Source organism: Galeopterus variegatus, unplaced genomic scaffold (assembly GCF_000696425.1).
Source record: "Galeopterus variegatus unplaced genomic scaffold, G_variegatus-3.0.2 Scaffold2685, whole genome shotgun sequence".
Taxonomy (NCBI): Eukaryota; Metazoa; Chordata; class Mammalia; order Dermoptera; family Cynocephalidae; genus Galeopterus; species Galeopterus variegatus.
In genome coordinates this window covers 61,781-81,463 of record NW_007728796.1, presented here as the reverse complement: position 1 = coordinate 81,463, position 19,683 = coordinate 61,781, and the positions used below count along the sequence as shown (strand labels likewise).

Sequence of the window (19,683 nt, the reverse complement as noted above, 5' to 3'; positions counted from 1 at the left end):
GGCGGGAGTGCTGCTGCGCTCCCAGCGCCACACTCTCCCAAGTGCGCCACGGGCTCGGCCCCTAAGACATAAATCTTAACAACAATGGTTCTGATTTTATAAAAGTAAAATTATCTGCATATCAAGGTAATATTTATTTTTTTCTCCTCTTGTTCATTCTTCTACTTTTTCTTTTATACCCCCTACCTCTCTTCTCTCTGTCTCTGTTTCTATCTCTGTCTCCCTCTCCCTTCCTGCCTTCTTCCCTCCCTCCCTCCCTCTCTCTCTCTCTCTCTCAATAAGCATTGCCATTATTTGTCACATAAACCTTAGTAGGGTTGAGTTTTAATAAGGTATAAACTAGATAAACCAGGGGTTGGGCAAAACAATCACCATAGTATGGTCCATAACCAATAATTTGACTGTCTTTATCTAGTAATTCATCAATTGTTTCTTCATAAGTTAAAATATACCATGCCCATTCTGGGTACAGGACTCTACAAATACGAACATGACTTTCCTGCAGTAAGATATGTACATAAATAATTATAATATGAGGAAGTGATTGCATGTCATCAGATAAGGGATAAGTGCCATGCAAGGAAATTTCAGAGGAGAAAATTAACTCCAGGTAAGGGAATCATGGTCTTTGAACCAATGTCTAGGGAAAATAGTGCTTGCCTTTTTCCAAGCCATCAGAATAAGGGGAGTGGAGTAAGTTGTGAAAACCTAGGAGGCTGGACTTGGGAAATAGGACAGACTATAATGTCGTAACTCCCCTCCCCCTCCTTTCTATCCATCCAAGAATTTAATTCCTTCAAGTTTCATCAAGGCAAAAGAATATTTACTGTAGAAGGATAAACTTAGATAGCTAGAGGAGGGAAGGAAGAAGGCTGGAAGATGGGAGGGTGTTCCTCTCATGTTTCACAGATGTTGGTTTCAGGTTTTCACCTGGTGACAGCCTAGGGGCCAGAGCATAAAGATACAAGTGAAATCAGAGACACACAGAGACAACTAGCAGCATCCAGCAAGGGAATTATAAAACCTCAAAAAATCTTTCCAGTGGCTAAATAAATATCTTCCCTTGTATTTGCACTTTCTTTTTCCATTTACTGAAATTTGGAAAGAGACATAGAATTTATTGTCTTTTTTAAGTTCTGGATTACATAAAAGCATAGTTTATGAAAATTTAATTTTTCATATATAGACGAAATTATATTGTGACCAACTTCTAGTATTTATTTGTTTTATTTAAAAACAAAAACAACAACAACACAAAAAAACTGTTGGGCAACAAGAAAGATTTTAAACTATGAGTAATAAAAGTAACAAATTACATGTTTTTCATATAAAACTAGAGCTTTATATCAGAAGACTCTAGAAACACAGTCAAAATATATAGAAAAACTCCACAGCACAGTACCTGAATTTCCACAAACATTCCAAGGCAAGTAAAAATCCAAATGAGTGATTTCACATAAGGCTACTCATTTATTTTTGAAAACCACATTTAAAACAACTCCAAGATTCCATTTTCTGGACTTACACATACTGAAATCAAGAAAAATTGTCATTTTGAAAGTATAATAAATGTTGCTATAAACAAGACTAGAAAGGGTGGATAGTGGAGTAGGGTTGGGGGTGGGGAAACAAACCCTTCAGTTACAATATTTTACGGGAATGAATCTACAATAAGACAAATTTCAATTCAAGTTGCTCCTCTCTACTATATGAGCAGCTTAGAATATTTAGCAGATGAAAAAGGAATAAAGCAAAAGGGGAGAAAAAGCCGATAAAGTTTCTGGCTACAATACAAGAGACATATCATTACCATATGATCTAATGTGGGTGTCAGCCGGATTGTGTTCATTGAGGGAAACCTTATTTTTTAACTGTGCTATGGAGTAGAAGCAGGAGGTTTTCAACCTAGTGACAGTCACAGAGCAGCACCTACCCCCTCCTCCTTTCCACACCTGCAAACTCTTTTGCTTGGGCTGAATATTTAGTGTAATTACATCCCAGCTTTGAGGGCTCCTGTGGCAAATCCCCGGATTAAAAGGTATGGTTTTCAATAATTGTCCTGAACTATGCTACAGACTAATAAAACTTCGGTCAAGTTGAGAGCAAAAGGAATTATTTGGTGAGAAAAAAGAAAAGAAAAATATCGTACTAAACTTCTAATAATCTTTATGTAGCATTTTAAACAAGTATTGCTTGAAAACAGAAGTTAAATATTTGGTAAAATGGTTGAATGCATTGTTTTAATTCTTTCTCTTCTGTTCTTGCAAAGATGCTTATTTAAAAACTATAACCTAACACCATGGCTGTCTATATTAATGTTTTTGTATTTGTAGTAATGAAATGTTTAGATCTTTAGGAAATGTTAACAGAAAAGTATTCTAAACTAGCAAACTATTTGTAGTTGAATTATATGCTTGTGTCTAAGGATTTATTCCCTCCCTGAATTCTTGTATACTTTATGAACTTTTAAAATCTCAAAGAAATGAACTCTGGATATAAGCTGTAGAGATCTAACGAATATTTCTACAGCCCCAGAAATGAATAGAAATTGTCACCAGAGAGGTGAAAATAAACTTTGAAAATATTTATGCTGTTAAAGATCTAAGATATTCTCATAGCCGCATAATTCCTTAAACATAAAGAAGTGTCTCTGTCAGTATTTTCAATGCAAATGAAATTTTATTATAAGCTACATTTACTTTAAAATGAAGGTGTGGGTTAATTTTCTTTCTAATTTTAAGACAGGGTAACACGATGACCACTGGTCAAGTGGGCACCCATGACGTAAATACCTGTGGCTTTTTCTTCCTCTTGCTGTTTTTACCAGAAAAAGAACTAAGTGTCTGCTATCGTAGTCGTTGCTTATGAATAAATGCTGGTTTTATTGTTTGTTTTGAGGTATTTCTATTATTATTGAAGGTTTTAATTCGCCTATTGCTGGGGATTTTAACTTTGCCCTGCATTTTTAGCTACCCTCATCTCCTGAGGGTTAAATCTTCACTTTGAAAGTCACACCAAAGATATAAATGACATTATGCAAATGTTGATCTGAATGATGTAATTAATTTAATGGACTAAAGTAGTTTTAGAAGCCAGAAATTATTATTTTTGATAAAATGTTTATAAACTATGTCAACTAGCTTTAGTGTAGTAGTGACATTACAATAACAATTAACATCTTGGAAAGTGTCATACATTTTGAGAATACTTAAAAGATATTTCAGTGATTTTTTAAAATATGTCATCTCAATTACTGTCTCCTTGGTTTGTACATGGGCAACTGACATTTGTTATTTATTTTCTGATTTATTAAGGAAGGGAGAAAATGATCAATGAAGTCATAGTATCAACAGCCCACATTAATTATTTTAAGATTCTGGGCTTTCAAGTACAATGACACTAATTTAAAAAGAAATTGTTTCAGGGAGGAATTTGCATAAAGTTTCTGGGCACGTTATTCTTCTTCTCTAGGACATTTAGGGTTAAATGAACACACACACACACACACACACACACACACGTGTACACACACACGCAAATGAAAGTGAGATAAAAGTAATTGAAGCTATAAGCTGCCTGTGTCTGTATTCAGCTTCAATCAAAAAGAATACTGTGCCTAGAATTTGCCCCATTTTACCAAGAGTAAACAAATATAAATGATGATACTATTCCTCTGAGCTAATGCTCAACGTTTTCTTTTTTGGGTTGTTAGTGAAACAAGCAGGCATTTTATGCTTTGGAGAAAAGATTCCAGAGTGACATCTGCATTAACTCTCGTTGCTATTTAATAAATCTGTAATCACTTTGCTTAACTTTTCTTCTAAAATTGTAAGACATTAACTATGCAAGGCAAGCAAACTTGTGGTAAACCGTAAACATTGCATTTTAATGTGAAAAAGTTAGAAAACCACTCCCTTAAATCCAATCCAAGTGAACACACTGCCAAAACAATACTCTCCTCTTAAAGGAAAACTGTAACTGAGTGGGGATGGGCTCCTAGAGAAAACTTAAATTGCTAATGTGAGCGACAGTCTTTATGTTATTTTTAATGAAATGCCACAAGGCTGTATTGTATGTGTGCTGCCTCTGACATACTTCAGTAGTCAATATAAACTAAGAACAAAAGTGTAAGAAATTGAAAAACATTTGTTTCCTCTCTAATGGTTCTAGGCAAAAACTTCCAGAAGTGCATTATGGTTACAGCATACAAAGATATTTTTCTTTTCTTTATTGCATATGGTACAATTAGATAATGATTCAGAATAATTATTTAATTCTAGTTACAAATGTGCAGTTTTAATATGGATTCTCGTAAATGTATAATTCAAAGTAGAGACGATAATGGGATTTTAAAATATATCATCTCAAAAACAAAATGTTTGTTCCCTATGCAATCAACTACTTTCTGTTATTCAGATTAATTAAGATTTATTATTCAGATTTATTTAGTTTAGTTCACATTAACAGATTTAATAACATACATGTATATATCTATAAGTGCATATTGAATGAATGGATAGATATTGTATGGATTTGTCAAAACTGTATTTTGTTTTTAACAAAATAGCCCTTTTGGTAAAACCAGACACATATAAATCATACTTTATATGTTAGGATTTTCCGTAGGTGTTTATTGGTTTATTATTAATAACATACATGTATATATCTATAAGTGCATATTGAATGAATGGATAGATATTGTATGGGTTTGTCAAAACTGTATTTTGTTTTTTACAAAATAGCCCTTTTGGTAAAACCAGACACATATAAATCATACTTTATATGTTAGGATTTTCCATAGGTGTTTATTGGTTTATTAAAATCATCAGTTTGTGAAATTAGCCAATAGATTTATTTTCAAAAGTGAATCTTGTTTATACCAAGTTGAAATTTTCAATTTAATAATTTTCTTATACCAGAAAGTTAATATTAAAAAAGAAAGATAATCCTGTGTGTTAAAAAAATCAGACTGACTGGTTGCATGGAACAAATTGAACAAATAGCATTGCTAATAAATTGATGGTCAATTGAGTCATTTGTGTGCAAAATATTGTGCAAGGCCAGGGTACAGAACAAAGAATAATAAGACACGCCCTGAAGGAGTACATCGTCTAGCAGGGGGACAGACCAAGCACGCAAAACAAATTACAATATAATGTGATAAGTTCTTTAAAAGAGGTAAGAGCAAAGTGCTTTTGGAGCACAGAAGAGGGAGAAAAGAGTATTCTGCCTGGATGAGCCAGGGAATACAGAAGGGGAGCGCGTTATCTCAGTCAACCTTCATAACACTCTTACAAGGTAGGTATTTTAAGTGGCAAGTAGCTTAGAGTGTCAGGGTTGAGTTGGGGATGGGTAGTGGAGAGAAACCGAAAAGAAATGTGGCTAGAATATCAGTTGGTAACAAATTATGAGTGGTCTTACACAGAGCACAGCGGATGAGGACATTATTGGCAAGCCATAGGAACTCAACAAATGGTTTGCAGTACAAATAAATAAGATGAAATTTAATTATTAGATGATGACTTGGGCAGCAGAGTGGAAGATGGCCTGGAGTAGAGAAAATATTCAAAGCAGAGATTAGTTGGAAGCTTTGCAGTAGTCCAGGGATTGATGAGGAGGGCCTGGACCAAGATAAATACAGTATACAGATAAATACAGATGGAGACTTGCAATTGGCTTCCAGAGATATTTTTGACGCAGGAATTAGAGATCTTTCATGCACGTAGACAGAATTTTATTTGACTTTGGTAGGACTTGTGTTAAGTGAGCATTGAAAAGTCCAACATGATTTATTGTCATGACAGTTGTTCAAATGATGTGAATATATGGTATATCATCTTAATTCAGACTCAAAATTCAAAACAAGCAGATTTAAATAATATTCAAATTTCTCTTCATAATTAAATAGCTGTGCAAGTGAAACTATAATGTACTTTATCACCTTTCAAATATATTTTTAATGCTCTGCTTCCTAATAATAAATATTTTCTTACATGTTTTGCTGTGCACACCTTACTGTGGGGCAATATATGACATAACACATGTACTAGGCAGCATTACTTTTCCTAAACCTTTCATTTGTTTCCTAGATTCCCTGGTTGTGAAAATACATGAGATAGATCATGAAGGCAACCATCGTCTTCCTCCTGCTTGCACAAGTTTCCTGGGCTGGACCATTTCAACAGAGAGGCTTATTTGACTTTATGCTAGAAGATGAGGCTTCTGGAATAGGCCCGGAAGAGCGTGCTCCTGATTTGCCTGAATTAGAGCCCCTGGGACCAGTATGTCCCTTCCGCTGTCAATGCCATCTTCGAGTTGTCCAGTGCTCTGATTTGGGTGAGTGGGATGCAGGCTCTCTTTACCTACCTTGCTTATTCATGGGAATGGCTTCTCTAAGAGTTTAGCATTTTCAGTTTTAATCTCTGCAATTCCAAATGCAAGAGACAGTGCCACCTAATGAGGAGTAAAGGAAACAGAATAGGACAGAAAGAGGTAGCTTTGAGGTTAGGAGACTTATCCTTTCTTTTCTTCTTGTTTACTGAGAGCTTTTTACCATGAATAGTTTTAACAAATGTTATCAAAATCTTTTTCTGCATCTGTTGAAATGATCACATGGTTTTCCTCCTTTATTGTCCTCAATAACATTGATTTGCAAATTTCAAACTAACCTTGCATTCCTGGGATAAACTCCACTTCATCAGGATGTATTATCCTTTGTCCTTTTCTTTTTTGCAAAAAAAAAAATTTACCATATGGGCCCATTTGTTTGAAAGGTTTTGATTTTTTTTTTTTTTTTTTTTTAATCTTTCTTAGATTCACGCCCTGCGCCCCCTTCCATCCTTCAGCAAAATAGATATTTGGACAAAACAATGTCTTACATACAAAAATTCCAGAGTGATGGTTTAATTCTATGATTTGCTCTCATGAAATATTAGATATTAAGAAAATCTGGACAGCCTCTCTACTCTTGACGTAGTCCAGATAATGTTTGAACATTACTAATTTGTAAAGTATGCATAGTTATCAGAAGCAAAAAAAGTAAAATTTTACAACAAAACCTTCTCTTTCAAGTACCAAAATACTCCATTAATCTCTGAATCTTAGTGTTGCCTTTACTTTTGGCATTTTGTAGTCCAGATGTTTATATTCTTCAGAAAGTCTCAAAGGAAATATTTATAACTAAGGGATGGTGTAAATATTCCATATAATCTTGGAGCATATATCTTTAGCCTAACACCCTAAAGCCAATTTGATTTATCATCTTTTAAGAAAAATTTGGCCTGGAAATTCCAAGAGCAGTACACTTAGAAGATAAATCTCCAGAAAGTTTGAAGCCCCAGTGGATGGGCCAGAAGGAAATGAGCTTAGTTTACATGACAGTTAGTTCACATTCCTCTTTTCTTTTGATATATTTTCTTACTGAAAAGAACAAAAAAGAAAAAAAATACTCATAGGATGATTCTGCCATGGTGTATTTCCTTATCAAAGAAATTCTATGGTATGGTAAGTCGATTCTTTTAGAAGTCCTATGTATACTCAAAACATGTTTTATAGTAGTAAATTTTTGCAGAAAAATTTGCCACTAACCACTGCAATTAGAATAAACTACACACAGGAACCCAGAAAGACCTAAAACATGTTCAATAGTAACAACTGTAAAACAAACGCTTAAGATGGCTTTTTCAACATTGACATATATCGTACAGCCATTTAAAATCCAAATTAAAAAGTGTATATAAATGCTTTCAAAAGACTACAGGATAATTCCACTGCATTAATTTGTTCATTCATTCAGCAAATATACTGAGATGTCACCATGCGTCAGCTCTGTTCCAGGCCCTGGGGAGGAAAGGATAAGAGAGACAAGTATGGTCCCTGTTCTTGTGGATCTCATGTTCTAGTGCTGGGGACTATTCCTTTTTCAATTGTATATTTGTTCCAGGGTATATTGTATTACTATAAAATTCTCCAGAAAGTTTTATAAGCATCTAGAGATGACCTGCCTTCCTGTCGTAGGCAGGAAAATAATGGCGTTGAAAATAATGGGGTAGAACAAGGAAATCACAATTTGATAGATATACTAGTGGTAAACATTTTCTGAAGTTAGTAAAATGGCCAAGTTCCCAGGAAGTGTAATGAAGTTAAATTTCACTTTACCTCTGAGAACAAGGTTGATAGGATTTATTGTTACTCTCACTACTTTATTATCAAAAAGTAAAGGGTTGATATTTTTAAGGAAGGAAGTTTTGGCCAGTTTACTAAAGTTTTATTTTTCCATAAATATAGTTTTACTTTGCTTTCATGTCAAATAGTTCATAAAGCTTGACTCTGATGAAATCATTGGGCTAGTTTTCCAATTTTCTGTGTTGTGAAAGGCATAAGCCTATTGCTCAAAACTGAAGAGCAACATGTCATCTTAGGAAACATCGAGTTCACTGACCTGGGAGCTTCATGATACAGTTATTTTTTTTTTGTCATATTATTGCTTTATTTTGTTTATTTTATTTTGTTTTTAGATGCCAATGTTTTCTACATGTTATCTTTTTTCAAAAAGCTCTAAATGTACATCATTCCTTTATCACAGATAAGTTTGCTGACTCTCATATACTAAGGACATAGCTAAGATAGTACTAATGATTTGTTTTTAGGAACTATATTTAACCGAGAGAATTAAGCTCATTATAATGAGCAATGGGCCCAGCCAAGGTACTCTTAATTTTTATTAATTCACTGATGCATATTTTAAAGTGTAGCAAAAATTTTAATTGGATATTTCTAAGAGAGAAAATGCATTTCTTGAAAGGAAGAGAAATCCCCTTGACTTAACACAATAAAATAAAATAAAATAAAATAAAATAAAATAACTCTATTTACATTTTTAACTACTGTACTATCTAACTCTTGCTCACTTTATGATCTTGGCAAGCTGTGGAGAGACTTCACATCTTCAACTGTGGAAAAATCCCAGACTTAGAGATTCTATTATATTGTGAGGTACCTGGTTCATAGTAGGTTTGATTGATTATTGATTATATGATTATATGATGATTGTGTGGAGTAAAAGATAACAGAAACGTCTAAAGAAATCAAGGAAGGAGAAATGGGCAACCTTACAGTAAAGGCAATGCAGTTTATTTTATTCTTTGTTTTATGTTCTCTAATGATCTTAGCATGAAGCTTGAATTATTATACTAAAGAAAAAGGTTCAATGCACTTTTGGATGGAAAATGTTCATGATTATCTGTATCAGTAGCTAATGTTGTCTTCAGAATTATCCCTGCTAGAGCTTTTAATGAGCAAAGAAGGGCAGCAGTGTTGAAGGACAATAGTCCTTTGCCGTCTTATTATCTACACAGTGTTAATGTAAACAAACATTTTTATTAAAATGTTTGACTTTTTTTTTCACTAAGACATATTTTCTGGTAAAGATAAACATCAATTTTTTAAACATTTCTTTCAAAGATAAGAAGTAAGAACTGTCGAATTAAAATTGAGTAATCACTCCATGGGAAAATTTGAGGGTGTCTGGAAGATGCGTTGGCTGTTTTAGTCTTTAATTCTAACTGATTAGTGTTATAATGTGCTTTTCTAGAGCATGGGGGACTGAGAAAGTAAACATGAACTCTCAACAGATATAGGCCAAATTGTTTTTCCTGAACTTGTCACAATTAACTTGTAATTTGAACCAAAATTTTATGAGACCAATATCTTATCTCCTTTCTTTACCTATCTTCTCAAGACATAATTCACTCTTAATTATAGCATTTATAGAAAGTAACAACATAAAAGATAAATGTAAGATAAGCAAAATTCAGAAATCTATGAATTACCTTAAAATAATAAAGAAACAATGCTTTCACTCCTGTCAAATCTTTTTAAAATGTCCTAATATTGATCTTGGTTGGATGCTCTGTTTTATGTGTTTGCTGTCTCGGAGGAGGACAGTTTCCCTTACTCTTGTACTCTCCGGCTCAGCCATTAATCTTCAGATCAATTGTCACCAGGTAGCATAAAAACACAAAGTACTCATTTTCATCTCAAATGCATATCAGCTTTGACAAGTCAAATAAGCAGAAGCATTGTCTTTTAACTATTCTCCACAATTAAATTAATAGTTATTGATATATTTCTCATAAACAAATTTCAAAAGAATTAAAATACCTTTTAAAATTATTTGATAGTAGAAAGAACTTGGGTTATGCTGTTAAACACCTCTGAACTCAGATTCTACTTTGTCATTTACTAGCTGTATCTTTGAAACTTTCAAAGCATCGTTTTCTCATTTGATTAATAGGAATTTACCTTACTTCACAGGAAAAAAATAGAAAATATATGTAAAAATGCTTATTATAGTAACTGTTATATTCAGTTTACCATTTTGGACAAAGTTGGCTAACAACATGAGGCTGTTTCTGAGATGTCCTTTTACCTTTAACTTGAAATTGAGAGTCTTTAATAAATATATGACTTGTCAAGCTGGGTACAAAATAGCACCTTCTCTCTCCTCTTCTTTAAAAGGGCCACATGATCTCCAAATGTACATAGACAAGAAACAAAAAAATGGACAATTATCAAGCATTTCAGTATTTTACAAGCCAATATTTCTTTGAACAAAGTTGGTTTATTTGAGCTGGGAATAATGAATAATTTGGTTATTTTATAATCACATATGATTCAAAACTCACATATCTAGCCCTCTACAAATGGTGACAGAAAATACAAGACATTTTTTCCATGTAAAAGCATTGCAAAAAATTACTGGTTCCCAAAACATAGCTCATAATGCAAAGGATATTTAAATTTTTAAAATTGTAGAAAAAAAAATTGCAACCTTTTAAATTTCATAGATTAGCTTCTTCTTTCTAGTCATTTTACTTGAACTAGTGAAAATTTTGTCAGTGATTACCACTTGGGACATATCATACCATAACTTGTTGCTTGTTTAGGAAAACTGGTTTTCCAGAAGCAGACCTTTTACATGAGGTAAATGAACCATTAGATTTCCCCCATGAAATTAACCCAGAATAATAAATAGGGGCTTTTTTGTACAGGGGCAGACAGAATGCTAGAAGCTCAATTGCCTTCATAGTCTGTCTGGCCCTGAAGTAGCAGGGATGTGGGGTGTCTCTCATTCAGGGTTTCAGATGCATCTAAAGGTTGTCTGAAAAACATGGTGCAGGAAGGAGGCTGTGCACAGAGCATGCCCAGTGGGTTGCTTAAATTAGCATGGGGAGGGGTGAAGTATGGCTGATCCTCAAATGAAGCAATAGTAATGTTCAAATGTGGCCCAGATAACCGAGACTTTTAACTCAAGGAGTTAAAAATAGGGAGAAAGAACAGAGAAGTCAGAGAAGGCCAAAGGAAGCTTCTGCCTCCTTGACCTAACTGAGAAATGACATATTCCTGGTTTCCTTCTTGTCAAGGAGTTAAAAATAGGGAGAAAGAACAGAGAAGTCAGAGAAGGCCAAAGGAAGCTTCTGTCTTCTTGACCCAACTGAGAAATGACATATTCCTGGTTTCCTTCTTGGCCCCAAGAGGGAGAAAGAGGCAGCTGTGTGGGATCAAGGCATTGTGTTAGACTACAGCTGTGATGCATTCTTTTTTGGAAGAACATCCCTGGCTCCAGGGGACAAAATGGGAGTACTTTAGCTGGAATATCTATTCCTGGGTAAAATAGGAGAACTATGAGACCCTTTATTCTGAACTTCCCTCCTTCAAAAGAGTCTCAAGAAGAATATATATTTCCTTGAAAATAAAATAAAGAAAGTAAACCAGTTTGCAATCCAGTTTCAATAAAAAGAGAAAGTCCTATAACAACTATACTAGAAAACTCAGGATTCAGTTACCTTGACTTAGTCTGCAAAGTGCTTTGGGACAATTTCTGCAGCTTCTCCACTTCTATGCTTCCACTGTAATCAACATTGGCCTTGATTATTATATAATAATCAATTATATATATCTATAGATAATTATTCAATATATTTTAATTACCTCTTTGTATATCTGCTTTCTCCACCAAAAGCGAAGTGTGGTGATAATTGACCTTTGTACATTCTCTGACAACAAAGTGTCTTATACTTGGTAGGCTCTTAAACACAAATAAACATGTGATGAATGAATGAATGAACAAATGCTTGGCTTAATGCTTGGATAAGTGTTCTGGTGAATGTTCTACAATAGTCTTGACCCTCCCAAGCTGGAAGGAGGAGGGAACACGGCTGACTGGGAATTAGAAGTCGTGGAGCTGAGGTGCGCATTTGCTTCTTCCCTGTGGGGATGATCGTAAAACCAAAAAGTTTAAACCTTTCTTGAGTTTGTCTGGAAAGATAATGGAATTAAAGATGGGAATCTATTTCTGAAGCCTGCTCTAATTGCAATCATAGCCAAATGACCATTTTTAAGAGGAAAAGAGGGAGACATGCCTGCCTTGAGCAGAAAGGATTTAGTTGGAGCTTGTGCTCCTAAATATTATTTTGGTCATTTTCCAAAAAACCGAAGTGTATCACCATTTTCCTAATTATTAAGTTGAAGACTGAATTATTAAGAAATATTTTTGAATATCAACAAGTATAAATCTTAGAGTTCGGATCTCTGCCACATGGCAGGAAAAAAGCATGATGTTTTAGGACAACCTGGCCTCTGTCCAAATGATGTTTACCAGATTGCTGACATTTGCTAGCAGAACAATGCTGTTCATCACTGGGACAACCAGAAGGAAAAAAAAAAAAGGAGTACATTTCTTACTAGGCTTTATTCAGAAGTGATTTTCTGGTAACATCTTCAGTAGAGTTTTATTTACTTTAACAAATAACTATTTTAAAGAATGTATAGCTCCTTCTATAGAATTTAGGAAAGAAAATGAATAATTCAGGCTACCTTGAAAATATTGTTTTAATGAAAATTTTAAAATTATATCAAAAGATACTCATCAAAAAATAAATTTAGGGAACTACTTTGTTCCTGTTACTATTGCTGAGTAAATATTAGCCCAATACATGACAGCTTAAAAAAATAATTTTATTTGCTCACCACTTGAGGTACAGAAAATTTGGGAAGGGCTCAGAAGGACTGTTCTCACTTGGGGTCTCTCATGCATTTGAAGTCAAATGTTAGCTGAGACTGCAGTCACAGGAAAGCTGGCCTGGGCTAGACACCCCAGACAGTTCACTCTTATAACTGGCAATTGGTGCTGTTGTCGGCTGGGAGCTCACCTGTTCTCCCATCTGGAGTGCCTCAGGTGGCCTTTCCAGCACAGTGGTCTCAGTATGGACGTGTTTCTCCCACAGCCCCATGGCAAGCATACCAGAAGAATTATGTAGCAGCTATATAACTGTTTCTATGCTAGCCTCAAATGTTATGATCAGTCACTTCTACTACACTCTAGTGGTTCACAGAGGCTTCTGAGGCCATCCCAGATTTGAAGGGAAGGGAGGGCAATTAGATTCCATCTCTTGATGTGGTTGGGACAAGGTCCTAGTATAGAAGAGCATGAAGGATAGGAAATTTAATCAATGACATCTTTAGAAAATACAATGGTCTACACATTTACTTAGATTTATATACATTTCTAATTAAAAGTATGAGTATAAATTATAACTTATATAGAGAAGGTCCACAGATATTACGTGTTCCTATGAAGGTCATTATTTAACAATTACAAATTACTGAAGAGGTAAAGGCAATTATATTCAAATTAATTTGCAAGTTAACTTCATAGTTATTTAAAAGTTCTGCTTAAGATTGTAAGAAAAGTATTAACTCATATCTCTGTGATGTTGTTTCCATTATAGAATGGCTTTATTGAAGTAAATTTTACCTGGCTAATTGATATATTGTTTAAAATGCTTAATATCTTAATTTGTATATGATTTTATGAATTAACATAAATTATCAGTATCAAGAAGAATAATTTAGTTAAAATTATATAAAATTAATATAATCATTTATAATTAATGACAGAATTTAAGTTTATTTATTTAAAAGGTTAAAAGAATCTTAAGGTATAATAATTGTTTCCATAGAATACTACCTGTTGTTATACTCTATGAAGATAAGTTTTAGTTCAAATAAACCATTTTTAATCATTAAATATTATCCTTAGCTCTAGCATATTTCTACCTCAATTTACTTTGGGGTGAGTATTTTCAGATGAAGAGACAGAGACTAAAAGGTCTAACTTAGGTTCCAGTCATCTCTAGTTAGGGAGTGAGTTGATTTTAACCCTGGTCATTCTGACTCTAAAGATGTATAAACAAAAACTTCTATTTTATAGATTTGCTCAAGAGTACAACATTGGCACCATTAAAATAGGGTTAAATTGACCAGAAACAAATGCTGGTGGGTCTAATTATTTGTCAGGGAACATGTGCTTAATAAATTGAGGGACTACTATTCAAAGATGGAGCTTGGTAGACAAGCTCTCCAAAGACCCTGGGTGTTATGGCAACAACAATGAACACAACAAGACCAGGAAATGACAGACAAGAAAAACAACCCAAGACCGAGCTCCTTAGATGAAAAATCTGTGTTTGACATACCTGCAAAACAGATTTCAGCCTCTAGGATAACATGTATTATAATTGTATGGTACAGGAAAATAAATGTCATTCGTCACAGACTTATAGGCTAATAATTAGCAAGATTATCACAGCCATACACTCTCTTTTCCTTTCTGATAATAATTATAGGTAGCAGCAATTGAGACCCTGCTGTGCACTAAGGAAGAATAGCTGATTGAATTCTCACAAAAATTCTGTAAAAAATATAGGAAAGCTGAGGCACAGAGAGCTTAAACAACTTGCCTAGTCAACTGAAGGATCAAGAATAGAAATCAAGACTGAAATTCAAATAACAGTTTTATGAAAATGAGTTATCATGAAAATATTTTAAATATACATTTGTATATCCACACATCTTCAACAATGGTCAACTAAAGCCATTATTTTCCTATATATGCCCACCCACTTCCCCACTACCATATCATTTTGAAGCAAATTCCATATATTATATTATTTTATTAAGTACTAGGTTTTTCTGAAAAAAATAAACTGAAATAAAATAATCAGAATGACTAGATCACACCTGAAATTTAAAATAAGTTCTTAATATCAAATAGTCATTGAGTATACACATTCCTGGTCATCTCATAAATATTATATATGTTTATTTCATGGTTTATTTATGCAAACCAGGATTCAAATGCAGTACATACATTGTATTTTTTAAAATAGCTCTTAAGTCTCTTTTAAACTACAGTTTTACCATTTCTTCACTTTCACTTACAATTTATTTTTTAAATAAATTGGGATTTTGTTGAATATATCACTTTAGTGAACTTTGGCATGTTCCTTCGACTTATTTCCTGTCAAGTGGAAGTTAGATTTAGAGGCTTAATCAAATTAATGATTAATAGTTTATTTGTTTGTTTTGACAATACAAATCTATAAAGGAAGATTTGTTTCTCCGTCTACAGGCTTATTGTAGATGCTTCCCCAGGAGAAATATTTGCCATATAAACTATTGCCACTGGATCAGACACCACGTGGGACTGAAAGGGTAGTCTTCTTCAACAAGTTCATGGAAAGATTGATATTATCTTTCAATTCTATTTTCTACAAACTCTTTGAAGTACCTTCATATGTGGCAAAAGGTGCTTTATATATATATCAATGGTGTAGAAGAAAGGGAGAGCAATTTTCAGGTGTAGATAATAGAAATGCTGTATTTGATGGTAGCATTCATTTCTAAAATGCTTTTAGCAAATGGTGAATCAGAAAAAGAATTGTGATTAGTTACATAACAGTGACATCCTAACATGTCTCAATAGAAGTAAGAACCCCCGTGAAATCAGGATGTGGAAAGACAGTTTTAACAAAACATGACAGAAAAGATCTCAAAGCCATGCTCATGAACTTTTCACCATGGGACAGCAAGGCAGACTATGTTTTTAAAATTCATCAATCAAAAAGTCACTTCCTATGTGCAAATCAGTAAGAGCAAAGCTGTGATGAAAAACAGTCACTTGTCCCTGCTTACCCGGAACATACAGAAAAGAAGGAACACGAAAATACAAGACAGCCAAGCATATGTTTGTAAGTTTGTAGCCTATAAGGAATTTGGAGAGGGGAGATTACTGTTATCTGGGGTCATCAGGATGAGTATTATAAAAGAGGGGGAATAATGAGTAATCTTTAAAGGATTGTTAGAATGGAAGTAGAAGAAATGAATATGTGGAGTTTTCCGTAAGACATACATTGTATGAACAAAAATGAGTAGCTGGGAATGAGCATAGTATGTTCAGGTAACTGTAGATCAGCGTTTTTAAGAAACACACACAATGGTCACATGCATAAATGGCACACCACATAGTTCTGGAATGAGGACTCAAACCATCTTGGTTCTTGGTGTCCTTTAGATGAAAGGTGTCTTGAGTAAGCTATTTAGCTTCTCCAGGTTTCTGTTTCTTTATCTTCTATGAAGAGAGGATTGGACTAGCTTACAAGTTTCCTGATTTCTGGGACAAGTAAACTTTTTAAAATGTTGAACAGTTCATTTCTTATTATGGTCAAAACCAAACCTAATAACAAATAACAACCTGCCATCTGCTATCATAATTATTTTTTAGAGAATATCTTCTTATATGTTTAAAAGTATATTTAAAAGCAAAAAGGAAGGGGGTGCAGGAACTCGTTTCAGAAATTTGTGCGTGTCAGATTGCCCTTCTTTTTCCTTATTTTGATAAAGACTGATAAAAACTTCATCTTGGAGTCTACCTAATCAGCATGTGGGAACCATAGACTAGCTGATATTTAAGGTCCTCTCCCTTTGAGACATTCTAAGAACTCATCACTGGATGTAATTTCTCCATTATACTCTGTTTGTCATTGAGCAAGCTAGTTAACACCCCAATGACTTGGCTAGCTTTTAAATGTTCACAATGTTATTGGGTCTGCTATCAGAACAATTCTTACTGGGAACACAGATAGGTTTGCCAGAAAAAAAAAATGCTGAAATCCAGGAGAGTTGTCTTCTAGTTCACGTTTTGTCATTCCCAAATAGATAAGCTTGTTCATGTCATTAAACCTTTCCTAAAAGTCATATGGAAAAATGAAATTGTCAAACCACCTTACCTTTCTCACTGGGTTGTTGTGAGATACATAAGATAATATATTTTCAATTTTCTAAACAAATTCTAAAACTACATAAAGTGTTAATAAAAATACTAATATGCAAAATCACAAGTATGTATTAATTTATTAGTAATTCAAAGCAGGTTGTAAGATTATGATTTTAATCATTTAAAATGGCTAAGAACTAAATTTCAAAAATTACAATCTTGAATATGGTATTTTTATGCTAGATCTTCAGAAATAAAATGTATATGATCACCTCAAGCAGTTCCTGTTATTACAAAATTCTCAGATGACAACATAATCAAAATCGTCAGCCATCCAGACACACGATTCTTTTCCTCCACATCTGAAATTGCATCTGCAGCTTGGCATTGACTAAATGTTAAGAGAGTCACTAGAATTTAAGTTCACCAATGTATAAAAGCAAGCATAAGTTCAAGTTAAGACTTTGGCAAAGAAGCCCAAGAAGTAACGATGAAATGCAGCCAGTAATTATATTCCAAATGAAAGGAAATGTGTCTTTTCTTGATTGAAGAACACTAATTATCAAAGATTTGGCAGAAGTCTACTACTCCTAATTGCATGAAATTAGCGAATTGACATTTCTGAAAATGGTAGTGATTATGACTGCGTAGTGTTGTTAAATATCCTCCTCCAACGTAGCTATTCTTGTTTTTAACTGTTCATTACTGGAAACACTTCACCCTTATTATTATTTTGGAAGCTGTTTCTATAGGGAGTTCTATATTTATGTAAGTTCATTATCACCTGCATTTTGCTACCCAAATTTATAAAGATAGCTGGTCACTGAATTAGGAACAAGACGTTTTTTCCACTATCAAGAGCAGTGATATTGTGAACAGAAAATTATTTGGAAATAACTCAGAAGTAGGTGATTTCAGATATGTTTAATGAGTATATGCTTAAGTAAGACTCAAAATTGGAAAGGGATCTTCTCAACAATGTAGTTATTATACCCTGATGCAATTTTATTTTTAATTGAAAACTGTAGATTAAATTATATTTACCATGAGGACACAGGCAATTTCTGTCTTGTTTTTGCTGAATCCCAAGGATCCAACAAATGGATGGTGTCTCAGACGTACTCACTAAAGCTTTGTTGAATGTACAAAAAGAATGATCTTCAGTACTTCAGGCTTCAGATATGATAAAGAGAGGACACAGGCAATTTCTGTCTTGTTTTTGCTGAATCCCAAGGATCCAACAAATGGATGGTGCCTCAGACGTACTCACTAAAGCTTTGTTGAATGTACAAAAAGAATGATCTTCAGTACTTCAGGCTTCAGATATGATAAAGATGTTGCTACTGCCAAAGGTTGAAAATTATTTCTGATATTTTTAATGCAATCTTAAAATCTAGACATGATGACATTAATTCGAGTTAATAGAATACCAATTTTTTACTTAATATCCTACATAAATGTGGACCAAAGACAACCAATGGAAGAGAGAAAAACAAAAGGCCTTTTTAAATATTTCTCTTCATTAGCATTCATAATGATTTATTTAAAATGACATACCTTTTGAATAATATCGGTTCATCTAGTTGAATAACTCTTAAAACATTTTTTAATATCACGGACGACTTGGTTATTCAATGTGTTTACATTTATAAACTAAAACAATAACTCAGGTAGACTTAAGCCTAAACTCCAAAAGTAATGTTTTGTAAATTTAATTTTAGAGAAGTCACACTATCAATTTATTTTATTTTATTCTAATTAGCACTATATCTTTTGGTCATAAAATATAACTAAAATTGATATTGTTTTGGCATTCCAATTAAAACTGAAAGAACTATTCTCCCAAATGTTTGCATAAACTTTCAAATTTTTTACACAATAGCTTTGTTACATGTTCATATAATTTTAATTTTAAGTGTAGATCTGTGACAGTGTTAGGTTTATCAAAAAGATCTTTATAAGTGATGATTTGGCTAGAGTAATCCTCTATTGACAGGGTATTTATGTAGAAGTATATCTATTTACAAATCACTCACTATGATTCACTATGATTAGTGTTTGGTAACACTTATCAAAGGCATTGTTTTTGAATAGAACGATGAGATAGAACGTCATTTCTACAGAGAGATTTAAGCCACAGCCTAGTAAAATACAAACTTTCTTTTTATACAGAGCAATAATTACATGAGGAAAATATTGTGTTCTGTGTATGATTCTCATAAGTGGGAGCTGAGAAAGAGAAAGAGAGAGAAAGAAAAAGAAAGACAGACCCCAATAAAACACTGAGCTTTCAGGATAGAACAGACCTATAGTTACTAAAGATGGGAAAGTGGGAGAAGGAAGGAGGTTAGGGAGTAATTGGGTGAGGGACACAAAGAATAATTCTGATTTGTGGTGATGAACATGCTAATAATATTGATTTGATCATCACATACTGTACACAAATACTGATAGTCAGCTCTGTACCCCAAAATACTTATAACGGAAAACAAATAAAAAAAAATCATTTGACCTGATTGGGAAAGACAAAGCAAACATTTTAAACTACAATTGATATAATCCTTAGA

The 19,683-nt window shown here is 33.6% G+C and overlaps 1 protein-coding gene across 2 annotated transcripts in view; it reads left to right on the top strand.

The window, feature by feature from the left end:
- Nucleotides 1-1,666: 1,666 nt before the first annotated feature.
- Nucleotides 1,667-19,683, top strand: part of DCN (decorin) — a 40,765-nt gene continuing 22,748 nt past the window's right edge. The window contains exons 1-2 of one of the 2 annotated variants that reach the window (XM_008582664.1): nt 1,667-2,038; nt 6,090-6,336. In XM_008582664.1, the coding sequence (XP_008580886.1) occupies nt 6,123-6,336 (214 nt within the window). In that variant the 5' untranslated portion in view covers nt 1,667-2,038; nt 6,090-6,122. Of the gene's footprint in view, nt 2,039-5,082; nt 5,299-6,089; nt 6,337-19,683 lie in introns of those variants that run through there. The other variant, XM_008582665.1, reaches the window with a different exon arrangement.